Source organism: Xiphophorus hellerii, chromosome 20, assembly GCF_003331165.1.
Source record: "Xiphophorus hellerii strain 12219 chromosome 20, Xiphophorus_hellerii-4.1, whole genome shotgun sequence".
Lineage (NCBI taxonomy): Eukaryota > Metazoa > Chordata > Actinopteri > Cyprinodontiformes > Poeciliidae > Xiphophorus > Xiphophorus hellerii.
In genome coordinates, this window is record NC_045691.1 from 31,517,429 (window position 1) to 31,534,764 (window position 17,336).

The following is a 17,336-nucleotide window of genomic DNA, read 5'->3' on the forward strand; positions in this document are numbered from 1 at the left end:
TGAAAATGTCCTTTTTGTGTTTTAAGGGTGTTTTAGGGAGCCTTCAATCCAGGCCTGTTTAGTCTGTGTTAATCAGTCCAGTTCGTTTCCCTACAACGTCTGGTTCATTTGGGGAGGTGTGAATATGTAATCAAACTCTGATCCACCTACACACCGGGGTCTTGGTGCGGTTGAAGTGAACTCTGGTGTGGTTCGAGTGAACGCCAAGCGAACTGGAGACCGCTACAAAAGCAGGAAGCAGACTATAGCGTGGGGCATTCTGGGTAAATACAATCAAAGCAAATGCTCGTCTAATGCTAGTGGGATAAACGGCTCGATGTCTTTTGCCAAAGACGAAAGAAAAATCCCACGACCACTAGAATCTGACGGCATTCCATTTTTTATGCTCACAATATTGTGACGAAGGAAGTTGCGCTCAGTGTCTTCTTCAGAGGGTTTTGTGTCATTTCCTTCAGTGGTTGCTAGTGCAGCACCAACACAGGCGAGGGGGTAAACAAGTTTTTCAAAGGGCTTGGTTCGTTTCACACAGTACAGTGTGAAAGTGAACCACACCAGCTGAAAATGTAACAAATGTTGCAATTTTGGTCCCCAAACAGTCTACTGTACTATGAGGTGTGAAAACACCCTCAAAGAATCTCTGTTTGGTGAAGACTAATCTATCAATCATGTTTAATCAGTATGAAGTGTGATGAGTCAAAATGTTATCCCCCTTTTTTGTCATGCTGGAGACACAGACAAGAAAACAGAGGCCTGAAGGTGACAGTAACATTTACTGTATTCACAAAGAGAGAGAGAGAGCTACTCCAGTAACCTATTTGTTGGTTGCGCTGGTCTTGGAGAACAGTCTGGAACATGGTTTCCGTTTACATTAGTATTGTCATTTTTATTTAGCTCATTAACCCCGCCATAACGACAGCTACAGTTTTTTTACTTTACTTCGCTCATTATCTTTAGGTTTTCAGCCTGCATTTGGGTAACACATGGCAGTCAGACTTTATCGAACAGCAGCCAATCAGAGCCTTCCTCTTAAGGCGAGCCTCCGTGGCGCTTGACCAATCACAGCCGCGGAACGGGACCCATGCCTCTGAGTTGTGCAGCGATGCGGTCACGTGACGTGTGGAAGAGGAATGCCAACATGGACCCGTGGCAAGGACGGGATGTGAGCGTGGGGCGACAATAACACGACGGAGGAGAGCAGAAAACAGCGAGAAGACGGAGAGAGGTCGACGCATTGCCGAGCCTCCTTCCGGTAAGACACGGTAGGTTGAGCTGGGGCGGCCGGGGGACTCTTGCTCGGCTCTCCTGGAGACTAGCAGGAGTATAAATAGAGCTGTGTGTTTTTTTCCCCCCCTTTTTGACCCAGCCGAACTTGAAACTCGTGGATTCCTCCGCTGTGTAACCACGCGGATGGCTTCTCCTCGTCAGACAGTTGCACTCTGCTCGGTTTTCTCCCCAGCTTTCGACTCTGGCCCCCTGTTGTTGTTTTTACCGTAGCTGCGGTTGCTTTACCATATGCTCGTGGGCGCGTCGTTGCGGGCCGTGTTCCCCCTCCCCAACTCCACGCAGGCCCTGCCGCAACATGTGCCCCGGCTGTCTGACAGCAGCAACAACAACCATTCCGACTCATAAGCAGCTTCCCACTGTAATCATAGCTGGCTATGCTGATCTGTACGGAGAGGGTTAAGGGTGGAGGAGCAGTAGGAGAGGAGGGGGCGTGTGCTTTCATCCAAAACAGTCTCCATTTTAGATGAGCGTATTGATCTGTTGGAAGCTAAGCCAAAATGTTACAGGTTCACCAATGAGTCATGTAACTAGAAAGTCCTGTAGGTGGCTCTCGTTCAAAACTTCCTGTCTGAGTTGCCAACGAGGCAAAACGAACTTCCAAAATCTCCCGCTGTCACTGTAGCCCACTTAGCTACGGTCAGTTTAGCTCGACGCAAACTCATTCAGTCATGGTTGAAAGTAAGAACACCCTCTGAGTTTGGAGGAAAAACTAATAAGAGCCATATAACGCATTGTGCATGTTGACTGAACGTAACCCAGGCACATCTGAAACAATCTGATTCAGCAGATGTTTGGGATGTAAACTTTTGATCCTGTAAAAATCTGTTAGAGAGAATTGTACCATGATAAAGATTCGATAACCTAGTGGGATATGTCTGCACTGTCTGTACAGTACTGTATACTATCCTTACTTTTGTTTATGTGTATATATACAGTATATATATATATATAAACACATACATAATACTAATTATATATAATACTAGAACACAATTGCTGTTAAAGAAGTTCCTGCAGCTCCTATAAAGTGTTGCTGTCATGTTTTTTGGAACAATTCAGACCCTCATCAGCTGTGAAGAAACGTCCCATTTCAGTAATGTCATTGTCTTCAATTTGAGTGAATGTTTGCTTTTACAGCCACCAGGACACTGAAATCTTTCTGTGACTCTTTTCCCTGCAGGTTTCTGTGACTTCCTGCCCCGGGTGTTTTTTTTTTTTTATTCTCAATGGTGTCCCTCAGCAGCAGAACACTGACTGTGGAGTCTGAGCTGTTCAGGGACAGCAGCAGCAGCCTGTTCTCCTTCTCAGAGGAGGATGCGGTGTGCTTGCGCTCCTGCGACAGCCCCGGGGCCTTCCAGCAGGGGGCCCTGCACGGCTCCAGCCCCGAAGAAGAGGAGGAGGAGGAGGAGGACGAGAGCGAAGGCAGCAGCCGGCTGGTTTATCGAGGCGCGACGGACGACCGGGGAGCGGATTATCAGGAGCCTCGGATGCCGGAGTTTTCTTTCCGCCCATCTTCGCCGTTCTCTCCCACCCTGGAGGACATAGAGGAGTTTCTGAAGGAGAAGATGGAGCAGGTGAGGGCGGACATGAGGAGCAGCAGAGAGGAAGATTCTCCGTCGTCCTCCGTACCCTCGGCTTCATCAACAGAGACTAAAAGTGAGCCATTAGTTGGTGCTTCCCTCTGCACTTCCTCCTCAGAGACCCCCGAGGAAGAGAAAGAGAAACACGCCCCTGTCCAGGTTGACCCGTCTCCTCTTAGTCACTCAAGCCCTCCTCCAGCCACGGTGACCCCGCCCATGCTCCTCAGAGCTCCGGTGGTTCTCCAGCTGCAGCCGTTACCTCTGGCCCAGCCTCAGGCCCCCGCCGGCTCTCCTCCGTCAGCCCCGAGCGGCATCTGGCTCACTCACCTGGTCATGGGTCTCCAGGGCGCTACCGCTCCAAATCTCACCCTGGTGGCCCCCCAAGTGTCCTCCACACCCACCACCAGCAGCCTGTTGCCACTCAGCAGCGATAACAAATCAGCAGACCAGAAGTATGTGAAGATCGCTCCTCTGCCCATCACTACAAGGACTCTGGAGATCACAGCAGTGGGGGGCAGTCCAGGGGCCGCCCTCCTGAAGGCAGCGCCCCCCCGGGCAAACAGGGCGTCGCCCACCGAGAGGGTCCACAAGTGCTCCCACCCAGGCTGTGGGAAGATGTACACAAAGAGCAGTCATCTTAAGGCCCACTTCCGCCGGCACACAGGGGAGAAGCCGTACACCTGCAGCTGGCCAGACTGCGGCTGGAAGTACGTCAACCTCAGATAAGATTCCTTCAGTTATAGCACAAAGTCCTCCTGATTGTTGGAGGTCGACGCATTTAAACCTGTTTAGATGTTACCATTGCTCTCTTCACAATAGCTCTACCTCAGTCAGCTTGGATGAAAGCAGAACTAAAAAACTCAAAACAGGAGTTTTAAGTCCTTGTCAAATGGGTCTGGGTCTGGACTTTAACTGGGCCATTTTAACACATCAATATCTATTAACACCAGTGCAGCGTGTCAAACAAACCTTTTATTTATTTTTATTTCACCTTTATTTGACCAGATACGTTGATTGAGAACAAATTCTCATTTTCAACAGCGACCTGTTCAGAAAGCATTAAAATATCATACAACAGAATGACATGCAGAGTCATAAAACAGAGGGAAAAGATAAAAATTCAACATGTTGATGTGAACAAAAGTTTTAAATGAAAAGGAGTACCTGGAAGAAAAAGCAGTCTGACATAGTCTTACCCTTCTCTCAAAAGTCAATTTGCATAAGCAACTAGCATCAATCAACCATCCATAGAAATCCTTCTAAACAGGCAGTACATATGTAAATATATGAAATAAAATAAAAAAAAGATATATTATCTTTGTAATGATACCTCAATCTATGGAGTCAATATACCTCATTAGACCATGACAGTATTTTATATTTTATTATTTTCTTGTTTATGTTTTAATTTCTTAGTATATAAATCTACTTTGGACACTGTAAAAGTGACCAGTATGGAGAGTAGTTTTAATGGGGAAAAGTTCACATTGTATATTATTCTTTTGCAAGGCACTGTATGAGATTTTTTATTATTATTACTATTAAACCTTTATTTTACCAGGATTTAGGAAAAAAAACTCAATTGAGATTACACAAAATGACGCAGTTAAAAGAAAACGACAAGCTTTGAAAAAGAACGGACATGTCATTGAATCGGGATGAATTCAGTCTGTTGCAGTTTATTGTGTTAAGTACCAGGATGAGGGAGCAGAGTGAACATAAGCCTTCTTTTACCCAGTGCAGAAATATTTACTGTATGCAGAGGAAATATTTCAGCAATGTTAGTGAAAGAATCACTTTAACATCTGTCTGCAAATGAATGTTGATTAGACAGATTAGTGTAGCCACCTGCTGCCTATTTGAGTCATTCTTAGTCGCATAAGCGATCAGTTAGCTGCTAATTTGTCATTAAATTAGGCTAATTATGTTTAATTGATCCTAAATCAACATTTCCATATTTTATGTTGAGCTTTCCTATTCTTCATTGGTAAACTTTATGAATAAAGTTATACTACTATTGTTACATTGTCAGAACTAAAATTTCCATGGTTAGTGCTAAAAAAACAAGTTCAGCATTCATTTTACAGCACAAGAAGGGTTTATATGGTTTAAACCAAAAAAATTCTTAGAAATCAGGAAGCAAAATGACAGAAGCTGCAAACCATAATTAGGACCCAACATTTATGATCTTTTACTGAGTCCTCTACATCCGTCAGTCTCTGATTAATTATATATTGAATGTCAACTACCAAATTGGAAGGAGTTGACAGGATGTGACGTATCTCTTGATTCGCTGTATGGTTTAGCTCGCCAGTCTGGTCCACTTGGCAACAGACAATCAGAATCGTGGATCAGGATCAGGATCTGGAACTGGATCTGAAATAGGTTCTGGAAACAGGGACCTGGCCAGTTCCCACTTGTCATACTGTGTGATCCGGTGAAGGTTTTAATGCACAATGATACATGCACAGCAGCGATGGCCGGCGTCTCCTTCCCAGCCCGGTGAGCAGCAGCCATGTAAGCAGCAGCTGTCTATTAAGTCGCTGACGTATGGCTGGTCATGTGACCCTAAAACCACGTGAGAACAGACACACTGAATGGTGTTTGTTCTTGCTTGGTTTATTTTTGTGCTCAAAAGAAATTAAGGAAAAGAGGATTTTATTTTAAAATAAATCTTTAAGTAAAAATAAATAAAAGTGAATCTAACAAAAATGGAAAAGATTATCCTGGTTATAATTACATTTAAAAAATTTCTTTATAAAGGATCCTTTCCTCAGTATTTACGTTTTGGTTATATTACTTGAATATTAACATGTTAAAAGGCTGGGGTCTGGTTAGATAAGACCACAATTGCAGCATTTGTGTAGGAAAACCACCCTGAACATATCACACCCACTGTGAAACACGGTGGTGGCAGGGTCATGCTGTAGCGAAGCTTTTTTTTTTTTTTTTACTTCTCACAATCTGAGTTTTAGCATTACTGCAAAGAAAAATGAGTAAAAATTTCAGGTCTGTATAGTTGCTAAAGTGATGGAGAAAAAAAACTTACAGCTTGAATTGGAGCAAAAGATGATTTTACAAAGTATTGACTCAGGTGTTGAATACAAGTGCATGCCACGCTTTTCCAAATGTCTGTAAACTCTACTGCTTTAAGTTGTGTAACATCTTCCTCACCCTGACCTCCTGCTCTCACACGCCCAGGTTCTCCCGATCGGACGAGCTGTCTCGCCACCGCCGCTCTCACTCGGGCGTCAAACCATACGAGTGCACTCTGTGCGAGAAGAAGTTTGCCCGCAGCGACCATTTAAGCAAACACACGAAGGTCCACCGCAGCTCCCGGCCCAGCAGGGTGATCCGGACCACTGTGTGACCGCTCTGGGCCTGTGCGAACCAGGTCTGGGGCTCAGGCTTCCCTCAGGACTTTTTGGTGCTTTCACAAGCAGAACTTTCCGAAGAATCCGGAGAGCTGGCTGTTGTTTCCCCCCGGCCCCTTCTGGTTTCCTTCCTTTCTCTTCCTCTCCGCCGTTCTCCTGTCAATCGTCGCATCTGAGGAGTTCACCTTATACAGAGCAATCAGCCACCTCAGGAAAAACTGAGCCGAGAGAAGACTTCCTGTCATTCACACGCACATCACAGGAGACAGTCTTCCAGAGGCCCCTCTTCCAGCCACTGCTTGCACTGCTGCTCCTGGAGCCTGGAACTCCCAGCCGCTTTAGGAAGAGGGACACTAACCAATAATGGGAACATCTGTAGTTGTATAATTTCTCGTCTTTACATCTGCCAGTTGTCCCTCTTCCTTGAAGCCAAATTTCAGGGTTCACGTGCACAAGAAGCGTCTAACGTTTTCCTCTTCTGTGTCCCGGTTGGTGTCATGTGATCCAGTCACAAGGGTTGGATGGTTACGCTCCTTGTGGCAGCGTTCTGTCCTGGATGCAAGTATGAACAGCAAAGCAGAAGACGCGGTTCGGAGCTGCCGTCGCATTTCAGAGACAATCGAATTGTACCAAACTCTGGGCTTCGCTCAAAATTATGTAAATCTGTGCAGAAATTCCCAAGTTAGTATTTTATGCAATCAACGCTGGCCTTTCGAAGCATTCACCCAATCATGAGCCACTTTATCTGGATCTGTATGCCCAATCTCTTGATCGCTGCCTTTTGCCATGATCACCAACTTGTCTTCATCCCATTGTTGTGTTGTTGTCCGATGACTGCTCATATTTAACTGTGATTCCCAACAGGGAGGTTGCCAAACCAGAAATCCCTGTTCCGGTCCCGCAGGAGAGTGAAAGCGACACTCTCGATGCGTGACCGTCTATAAGCTCCTTGTTACCGGCAGATCAGTGTGCAGCCGACTTCTGTGGCCTCGAGAACCGGTGGGCCCGTTGGTGCAACGGTGACATGAAACACTGCTCTTACTTTATTACAGTAGCACTTATTGTAACCATCATTATGTTGGATTTTAGCAGCAACAAAAGCTAGTAGTTTAAATAGATGAAAAAGCAGCTAACATCTGTCCAATCGTGTGGATTAGCATTAGGCATGGGCCAGGTAAGGGTGTCAGGGTATACCATATACTTACCTCTGATACACAGGGTTTCCTCAGTGGGTCGTACCCAGAAAGCCTTCAGAGGGAGACAACCTCATCAGATGTTTAAACTACCACAACTGACTCTTTTCAGTGCAAAGGAGCATCAGCTAAACTATTTTCTATGATTTTAAAGTGCTTTTAGGGTGTTTTCACACCTAATAGTCCGGTGGACTCGGTTCGATTGGGGACCAAAACGGTAACATTGTTCCATTTTGAGCTGCTGCGGTTCGCTTTCACACTGCATTGTGTCAATCGAACCAAACCCTTTGAAAAACCTGTTCCTCCCCTCGCCCGTGGTGGCGTTGTATTCAGTATCACTGAAGGAAACAACAAGAAAACCTCCAAAGAAGACACTGAGCGCAACTTCCTCCTTCACGAAATGCAAACAAAAAATGGAGTGGCGTCAGATTTTAGCAGCTACATCTAGCAAAAAGACAAAACTGCTAGCGGTAGACTCACAGGTTTGTTCTATTTGTATTTACCCAGAATGCCCTGCGCTGTAGTCCGCTTCTTGCTTTTGGAGGGGTCTCTGGTCCACTTGGCATTCACATATGAATTCGAACCATGTCAGAGTTCACTTTAAACGAACAGAGACCTAGGTTTGTAGGCGAACGAGAGTTTGCATCACAGTTCGATTACATATTCACACCTACCCAAACAAACCGGACATTCTAGGCAAACGGACTGGAGTTTGAGTAAAGCGGACTGAATAGGGCCGGTGGGCATGCACCCTTCATGAAAAACCAGGCAAAGTGTTGGGGTGACTGGAGTTTTCTCTGACCATGTGGAGAGTACAGGAAAGCAGTGCTGCCCTTCCCCCACCTGTTGCTGTACATATCCAGTCAGCTGGCTTATTGAAGGCAACTCTTTTTTTTCATACTGATCAAAAAGACAAATGTAAATGTCTTGGAAACAAAAAGAGAAAAAGATCAGACTTGGTGTGGAAGCTGAAGCAGCATTGTTCATTACTCTTATCAAGGTGTATTCACCACAGCTGGGATGCTGCTTGAAATAAATGGGTTTTTCTCAAGATATTTGTGTTACTACCATGAAATATGGTGTTTATTTATAGTTAAACCATGAGTCTCATACTGGCCCATGCCTCATTAGAATACTATAATGTGTATGCAATACAAAGGACAAGATAACACATGTACAGTTTGTTGCCTTGATATAATACATGTTTTTTTTGTTAATTCAAAGAGGATTTTCAATCAGTGCATTAAGCTATTTAGTCGTGTTCCTTGAGAACTGTTTGGTCCATTTTGTAAAGCTTGATTGTAGCGTGATCAGTGTGTGGAATGTAGGACAGTTCATAGTTTGGGATTATGACTCCTACTCTGCCCATTCACAAACCAATAAGCTAAAACTGCTGGTTTTTAAGTGCACTTGTGTTTGAAGAACTGAGCCGCCATCGGCTCTTCCGGGTTTTGTATTGGAACCATCAAATGCGAAACCAAAACAAAACCACATGCTTTTACAGAAGGTTAAAACATTTGTTCTTGGATCTCAACACGTTGGTGCTTTTCGACCTACCAGTGCTTCACAACAACCCTCTGCACACACGAAAGTGGGAAACTTTTACACACCTGGCTCGTCTGGGGGGAACCAGCACACGCACTTACTACTAAAAACTAGCTAGACTAATCTAGCATAAGCTCAGCAGACATCGGTGCTTTTGGATCAGGCTCAGACGTACAGCCCTTGCTCGTGTAGCAGCCATTTAACACAGCAGCCATCGTCACCTCTGTCTCCCATAGCATTTAGCGTACTCCCCAGGTTTCACAGTGCAAACAGAAGCTGGCGGTGGAACAGACAGACGGGGCAGGCGTGCTGATCCGTCTGAACTGGAGCTGTCTTTGTGTCTGAGCCTCCCCAGGCTGCTTCTACTGACCTACATCCAGACCTGTGCTCTAATCATCATCAGATTCTCTTTTTATCCCGCCCACGCCTGTGTATCTTGTCGAGCAGATAACCTGCCTGCGTGTAGTATGTGTTTGTAAAATTTATACATTTATAGACGTATACACACACTCGCATATATGCACACTCGGATACACATGTTTTTCTTTAGTTTTTTTTTTTTTTTAATATTAAATATGCTATTTTCCTATTTGCAAAAATAAAAATGACCAATGGTGTATTGTGTAATCTGTATGTATGTGTATATTCACACACATCTGTGTGAAAAGGTTCCTGCCCCTTCCAGATTTCTTCTATTTTTGCTTCTTTGTCACACTTGAATGTTACAGATCAAGAAATTTTAATATCGGACAAAGATAACCTTAGAATACATATAAAAAGAGTATTCAAATAATTATTTCATTCTTTACGAGCCTATCAGTAAACAGTAGTTGTGAATGATGATAATTTTCTGTGCTGTTTTAGAATTGCAGTCTGCCTATATGTACAGGGTTGTAGTTTGGCAATGGCAGTAGAGGAAGTGAACTAAGCCATTCAGTCCATGTTGGCCAAACTTCCAAATATTGAGCAGCTAAAGTCAGACCAAGAGGAATGTTTAAGACATTTTATTGCTGGCAAAGATGTTGTTTGGTTTGGCACTTCTCTCTTTGTAGTTGGGGATGATTGTTTACAGTACAAGCAATTTCCAGAAAGCTTCATAGGGTAACTTTATTTCGAGTTGAGCTGGTGGATTACATACGTCATGGCCAAGTGTTAGCTATCTAAGACTCCAACAGAGTCTGCGGCTCCAGGAGGCAGTTGTTTCTGAATAGCTGAGGGTCCAGACCCTTTGGATGAAGCAAAGAGTCTGGATCCTTTGCTTCTTCAAAAAGGTCTAAACTGTTCAACCTGTATAGAATAATTATTGGAGTGAGGAACAATGGATGGTTGGTTGCTGGGCCTCTGCAGAGCTGAAGAAGTTCAATCATTTGAGTCAGATGTGTTAGTGAAAGGATGTGTCTGCAAGTAACAAAATGGTAGATCTTGAGGAGTGGAGTTGGAAAGCACTGACCTAGAACAACTTCTAAAGCTCCAAGGATCTCAGTTGTGTCAATTAGGACCAGGATTGAAGATTTATCAAGAAAGAAAAAAAAAAGTTCTCTGTGGGAAGATTCTAAGATCAAAACCACTGCTTGACCAAAAGGGCCCATCACACACTGTGGCAAAAATGACCCCAAGATCTTTTTTCAAAATTTGCAGAGATGAGGTGGAACTTTTAGGAAGGTGTGTGTCATGTTACATCTGACCCAAAACCAAGAGCTTTTCAGAAACAGAATATCATGACAGTCAAACATGGTGGTAGAGTGGGGTTTGCGTCTTCAAGACCTGGACAACTCAATTGATGGAGTCCTGAAATTTGCTCTGAAAACCGTACAGAAGAAAGTCTGACTACAGGTCCTTATGCACAATCACAGGACAACAATACAAAACACACCAGCAAGGCTAGTCTGAATTGGTAAAAAAAAAAATTAAATGGATCTTTTGAGTGGCCTATCCAAAGTCTGGATGTAAATCCAATTCAGATAGTGTGATAAAACCTTACCATGTCACTCACACTTGGAAACTGTCAGATGAAAAATGTTTCTGCAAAGGAAAGTTTCTCAACTTTTCTCAGTAGTGACCCTTGAAGACTCTGCCATTTATCACAAACTCTTCATTGCAGCTGTTGCCACAACTAGATTTTTACTAACCTGAGTAAGGACTGAGTCATTAGCACTAGAAGTGGTGGGTTGCACATACACCAGCTAATCATATCATATACATACTTCACCAATTAAAAAAAAAAAAGAGGTAAAGCAAAAAGCAGAAACCTAATCCTGATGCCATCAAAACAGATTCTGGCAACACTTTGACTGTGCTTACAAATTCTGTACATAGTGATAATGAAAATAATCGGTGACAAAGAGCAACACTGGTGGAGATTTTTATACACGGCGGTAAAATAAGTATTGAACACATCATTTTTCACAGTAAACATATTTCTACAGGTGCTACTGACATGAAATTTCTCCAAGCGTTTGTGACAACCCAAGTAATCCATGCAAAGAAAGAAACCAATACAAGTTCAGAAATTAAGTGATGTGTTCTTGAGTAATGTAAAACAATACAGGTAAAAAAGTGCTGAACACATGCAGGAAGAGAAGGTGGAAAAATGCATGAAAAGCAAAGACATCAGCTGAAACCTATCAGTGATCAGAAAGCCATTCTTTCCCTGGTCAGTGCAAATGAATATCAGCTGGTAATACGAACAACTGTGGTGTTCAATGCTTATTTTACACACTGTATGTTAAATATTTTAAAAGACATCTACCATTTTATTTCCACTTCACAGTCACGCATAACCAGTACAATAAAAATATTTTAAAAATCAATTTCTAATCAACTGCGACGGACTGGTGACCTGTCCAGGGTGACCCCACCTCTCGCCTGTTGACAGGTGGAGACAGACACCAGCGCCCCTCCTGACCCCGATGGGATAAGGGTGGAAGAAAATGGATGGATGGATGTAGTTTCTTATCAATCTCAACAACAATCTTTAAAATGATGTCTTACTAATCCACCAAGATTCCCTCTTTACCACATCAACTAGCCACACAGTAGCGTTCAGCTTTTTGCTGTTGTTTTTGGGTTTTTTTTTAGTCACCTTCTCTCCATGATAGCCGCAAACTGATTTTCCTGCAGAGCTGGATAACAGCAGCATGGATTACAGCAGAGTGGGTGCCACGGTAACCACATCAAGGCCCCTCCAGCGAGCCTGCAGATTAAGACATATATATATATCTATATATATCTATATATATATGTTGCAGACAGGTTTCAATCCTGTAATTACCCGTGAACTGTGATGCAACTGCTGCTGCTGCAGCTGCAGCTCTATCTGCATGCTTATCGCCTCGGTATTTCCAGTTGCGCTCGGCTGGAAGGCAGCGCTGAGAGGAAACCGGGAGCAGCTTCAAAGCCAAACACTGGAGCTGTGGCTTTCCTGCACTGCCTCTTCACATCGTGCTCGACGTCTCGTTTTGTTTTCAGTAAAGAAGACCCCTGGTCTGATTTTTGTGGACATGCTTCAATTACAGGCTGAACAAGAGGGCCCAAAGAGCAGGCCTGAAGGAGAGAGAGAGAGAGAGAGGGTGTTTCCTCTCAGAAATGAAACAAGGCCAGAGGCGCTAATGTGACAGGATGAGTTGACAACAGTCACAAGCAGAGGTTACTATAGGACAGAGCGCTGTGTTATAAACAGGAACAAGGCTGCTTTTTCAAAGCGAGCAGAATGATAAGAAAATATTCCTACTAAGCTAAAGAGACGAGGAGAGTTTTTCTTGATTTGTGGAACTGCTTCCAGCTTTTCCATCATATTTAAACTCTGTAAACATGTTTTTCCCCTTATCGTCTTTTGTCTTTGCTACCAACGTTTCCTTGAATCTACTGAAGCATGTGTCACACACACAGATTAAAGGGGCAGCATTATGTAAAATCGATGTTTTTGAACAGCTAGACGAAACACAATTAAATAAACTATTGAAAATGTTTTTATCCTAAACATACTAGGGGAGTTGTAAATAGAAAGAAAAGCATAAAGAGTCAATTTCTGCTAAAACACTCAGAAATTTTGAAAAAACAAGGACATTTCTGTAATTTTCTAGCAGATTTTCAACTTTTCAAGCTCAAAAATGTCTTTGTTTTCTCTAGACAATTTCTGAGTTGAATGTCAAAATTGCAGATTTCATTTTTCGGTGGAAATATCCTCCTTCTTTTTTTGCTATCTACTATGGCTTTAATATGCAGTTGTACAAACCAGCTCATTCATATTCAGCAAATCAGCTAAAAATGAATGAATGACGCTAATGGTAAACGATAGTAGGCGTATTGCACAGCTAAAGTGGTTTAGGAATGACAGAGCATCTGGTGTTGACATGTTGGTATGTGGGGCCCCAAATGAAAATCTGCTTAGGGCTCCAAACAGGCTTGGGCCTGATTACCACCACCAACCAGAAACCCTCTTCCCTTTTTTGTTGTGTACAGTTTTTAGTCCCTGTGACATCAGAGTTGTGATGAAAACAGGTTAATGAAGTTCATTCTAGAATTCAAAGTTTTTCCTGCTCCTTAGTCTGGAGCAGGTCAGCCCAGTTATTTTCTTGTTGTTCCTCCTATTGCGATGCATGTTAGAACTTAACACTTACTTTGAACAAGCAGCAGAAAATAACTTTGTTTTTCTAAGCAGCATCTAACAACCTTTGATTATGGCTCGTATTGCGTGTACTAACTCTCCTCTGTTTTATCCTATTGATTGCTTTTACATGATCAATCATTTCTTTTTTTTTTTGTTGACAAATTTGACAAGAAAAATTATGTCAAATTTAAAACTGATTTGTACAAAATAATGACAAATAAAAGTTAATTAACATTAAACAAGAGACTGCACCCACCCACCTTTAATAATAATAATAATAATTGAAAAATAGATTAATTCTGGACTGTATTACAGCTTCTAATTACCTCTATTCAAATTCTGACCTTAATAAAATGGTTTGTTTTGTGTTACTTTTTAATTGTGTTAATCGTATTAAGCGATTTGAACTGCCTTGTCGCTGAAATATGCTATAGCATAGGTGTCAAACTCTGGCCCGCGGGCCAAATTTGGCCCGCAGTGTAATTATATTTGGCCCGCGAAGCAATTTCAAATTAATATTAGAGCCGGCCCGCCGGTATTATACGGTGGCAACGCTGACTCCCCATTCACCGCTTATACTACAAATCCCATGATGCTCTGCTGTTTTTTTGGCGCGTCAATCAGGACAGAGGCAGACACGCCTCCTCCTCTGTGTCAGTATCTCTTATGGTAGCGGACATGGATGTATTAGGAAGGTGGTGATCCGTCTTCTTGCGCACTCCTTCGGTTGAAAGCCCCGGCGCACCCCGCATCTCTCCCCCAAACCACACTGCGACCTCAAACTACAGCTGTCACTGTGTTACCCTACCAAAAAATGGCGAAAAGAAAGACAGAAAATAGAACTTTTCTGGACAGGTGGGAGACAGAATATCTGTTTACATACTGTATGTATGTGAGCAACTTTTCTCCTCAGTGAAGATGACGAAAACGTCTCACAGGAGGCGTCTGACTGACGAACATCTTTGTTCGATAATGAAGGTTTCCTCAGCTCAAACTCTGAGCCCCGACATTGATGAACTGGCATCCAAGAAAAGATGCCAGGTGTCTGGCCTGGCCGCATCAGAGTAGATCAGTGTGTCGCAAAATGAGCAATAAATAAGTTTTCTATGCACCTTTTCTTGTTACTCCAAGGCCTGAATGGTTTATTCATAGTTTATTTAATGATTTATTCATAGTTGTTATGTTATTTTACTTTCAAATTTATTAGCCTGTGTACGAAGCAAATTTTGACATTTACCTCAGAAAGGAGGCATTCAATTTTTATTTAAATTTTATTTAATATGCCATTTATATGTTTTATCATTATTTTTAGCAACTCAATTATGCACGCCTGCACTTTAAGTTATATAAGCCTTGCTTGTTCAATATTTATTTATAAAATGTTCAACCTTGGCCCGTGGCTTTGTTCAATTTAAAATTTTGGCCCACTGTGTATTTGAGTTTGACGCCCCTGTGCTATAGAGATAAACTTATTCATTGTGGTTTTTACTTCTTGTCTTGTCTTGTAATAATCTGGAGAAAACATATCTATATTTTCTTGGTAATATAGATACTAACCCTTTCATGCATGAATTATGATCCTGTATGTCAGGATTTTTTTTCCCAAGTGTTATAAATTTTCTCAGGGGATAAAAATAAGGTGGGGAAAAAAATTTTGTAATTTTTTTGTAGGATTTGTCCAAGTGTCCACTTAGGTGGACAACTTGCGCTTACAACTATTGAAATGCTGTAAATTATATTGTGAATATATTTTGACATTAGTTAACAGAATGCATAAATATAGAACATTGTATTCAACTCTCCTCCTAGTCTAATGTTCTGATCCTTTAATTCAATCCCTCTCATTCAACCGCTTGGTCTCATTTTAGTCTTATTTTGGCTCCTTCTCAAGCAGTATGATTTCATTATGGACATTTTAAATTTTTATAAAACTAACAACGTTGAATATGACACTTCAGCATTCTGTTGTTTTCTGTAACATAACAGTACTGGCTCTTCAGTTTCAGACTTCTAAAAATCAAGGCTATCTCATATGAAAAGGCGCAAAGCACCCAGGCTGCAAACAACACATTGGATGCAAATGTATTTAATTTTGTCTGCAGGCTGAATCATTGCATGTTGATAGTTTTGGCTGCAGTGAGGTAGGGCCAATGTTCCCCAGACCTCAGCTGGATCTCATGGGGTGTCTTAGACCAATGGTGTCCAAAGTCGGTCATGGAGGGCCGGCGTCCTGCATGTCTTAGTTTTCTTTCTACTTCAACCCACTTGGATCAAATGGTGGCTCATTAGAAGATCTCAGGAGAAATGCCGAGGAGGAAGTTGTTACCACCAGGCAGAGAACTAGAACATGCAGGACGCCGGCCCTCAAGGACCAACTTAGGACACCACTGCCTTAGACAACGGTCTGCGTTTCAATGGGATGGCACCGGTACTCTTGAGCGTGTTTGGATGGAACCCTCATTTATTAGCACACAAGCTACAGATGCCTTGAAATGTAAAAGATACGCCTGCTCCAAGAAGTGAAAAAACACTTAGTATGATGTCAAGGTGAAGACCTGATTCTTACGATCAATACATTCTTGCATTCTTGACCTTGGGTATCTGAGGTATGACATGATCCCATATTTATTACTGGAAATGTCTTCTATTCCTGATCTGTTAAGGCCAGAATTTATTTTTTCTTTTTTGGAATGCGTACAGGTTTGTAATCTGTAGGTGCTTCATATCCAGTTATTTCATGTCCCTCAACATCTTGCTTCTTCATCATCCTCATCTCCACTGTCACTACTGCTCCCATTGGCCAGTAAAGTATAAAAACGTTACTTCTTATTGGTAACAATGGAGTTCAAGTTAAGAACTACAATATGTCAATTTATTTACAGTCAAAATATTTGCTGGAAATGTTCCATATTGTAGATCTATACTCAAGAGTATTGATATCAATACCTGTCAAAATATTGTCACTGATGCATGACGTCCACTTCGGTGGACAGGTGATCAGTAGTAATTTTCTCCAAATATAAAATTGTTATTTAGAAAATACATCAGTAGTATTAGTCTTTATGGGTTTTTTGATGTCACAATATTTCTTTTACCTCCAAGAAATTTCCACAGTAGGAGGGAGGACTGGATACTCCCGAGTTAGTCTGATACACTTCTGTCTGTCCGCCCTATTGGATTTAACAAAAAAAAAAAATCTTGTAGTAGATGGACAGTAGTTGGCAGTGTGTTGCCTGATGCCCTGGTGCCCACTTTAGTGGTGTTTGTGCTTTTATAACATAAACATCTACAAGAAACACAAGAAAATGGCTTCTAGAAAGCTGTCCACTGTAGTGACCGCTATACATGAAAGGGCTAACATTGGAGAGCTTGACACTATCAACCTTCATTCACATTTGATCGTAGAACTTCCCTTTTATGTATAATACACAGAGAGCAGGACATTATTCGTGTAATTGGTCATTTCGCAGCTTGGTTCTGAGGATTATTGTGATGCACTGCCCCTTGGTGGTGATTCGTAGATCTACAGTTCAGGCTGAGTGCAGCAATAAGTTGTTTTGCTTTTTATATTAATCCAGAGAATTTCTTAGAATTCTGATTCCAAATGTGGGAATTCCATTTCTAACAAAGACAGCAAGCATTTCCCACCAACTGATACTGATACAGTAAAAAAAAGTTGTAGCAAAAATAATTATATTCCATTGGATGCAATTCAATTGAGCTGCGATACGTTTTATTTCACCCACAGTTA

The 17,336-nt window shown here is 42.2% G+C and overlaps 1 protein-coding gene across 2 annotated transcripts; it reads left to right on the forward strand.

The window, feature by feature from the left end:
• The first annotated feature begins 1,085 nt into the window (after positions 1–1,085).
• LOC116710805 (Krueppel-like factor 15) lies at positions 1,086–9,585 on the forward strand. Of its 2 annotated transcripts, none has more exons than XM_032550045.1 (3): positions 1,086–1,259; positions 2,465–3,571; positions 6,066–9,585. In XM_032550045.1, the coding sequence occupies exons 2-3, from the start codon at positions 2,511–2,513 to the stop codon at positions 6,232–6,234; spliced, it is 1,230 nt and encodes a 409-aa protein (XP_032405936.1). In that variant the 5' UTR covers positions 1,086–1,259; positions 2,465–2,510; the 3' UTR covers positions 6,235–9,585. The 2 variants fall into 2 exon arrangements, with proteins under 2 accessions (XP_032405936.1, XP_032405937.1); XM_032550046.1 differs by having other exon boundaries at positions 1,086–1,249.
• Positions 9,586–17,336: the final 7,751 nt, after the last annotated feature.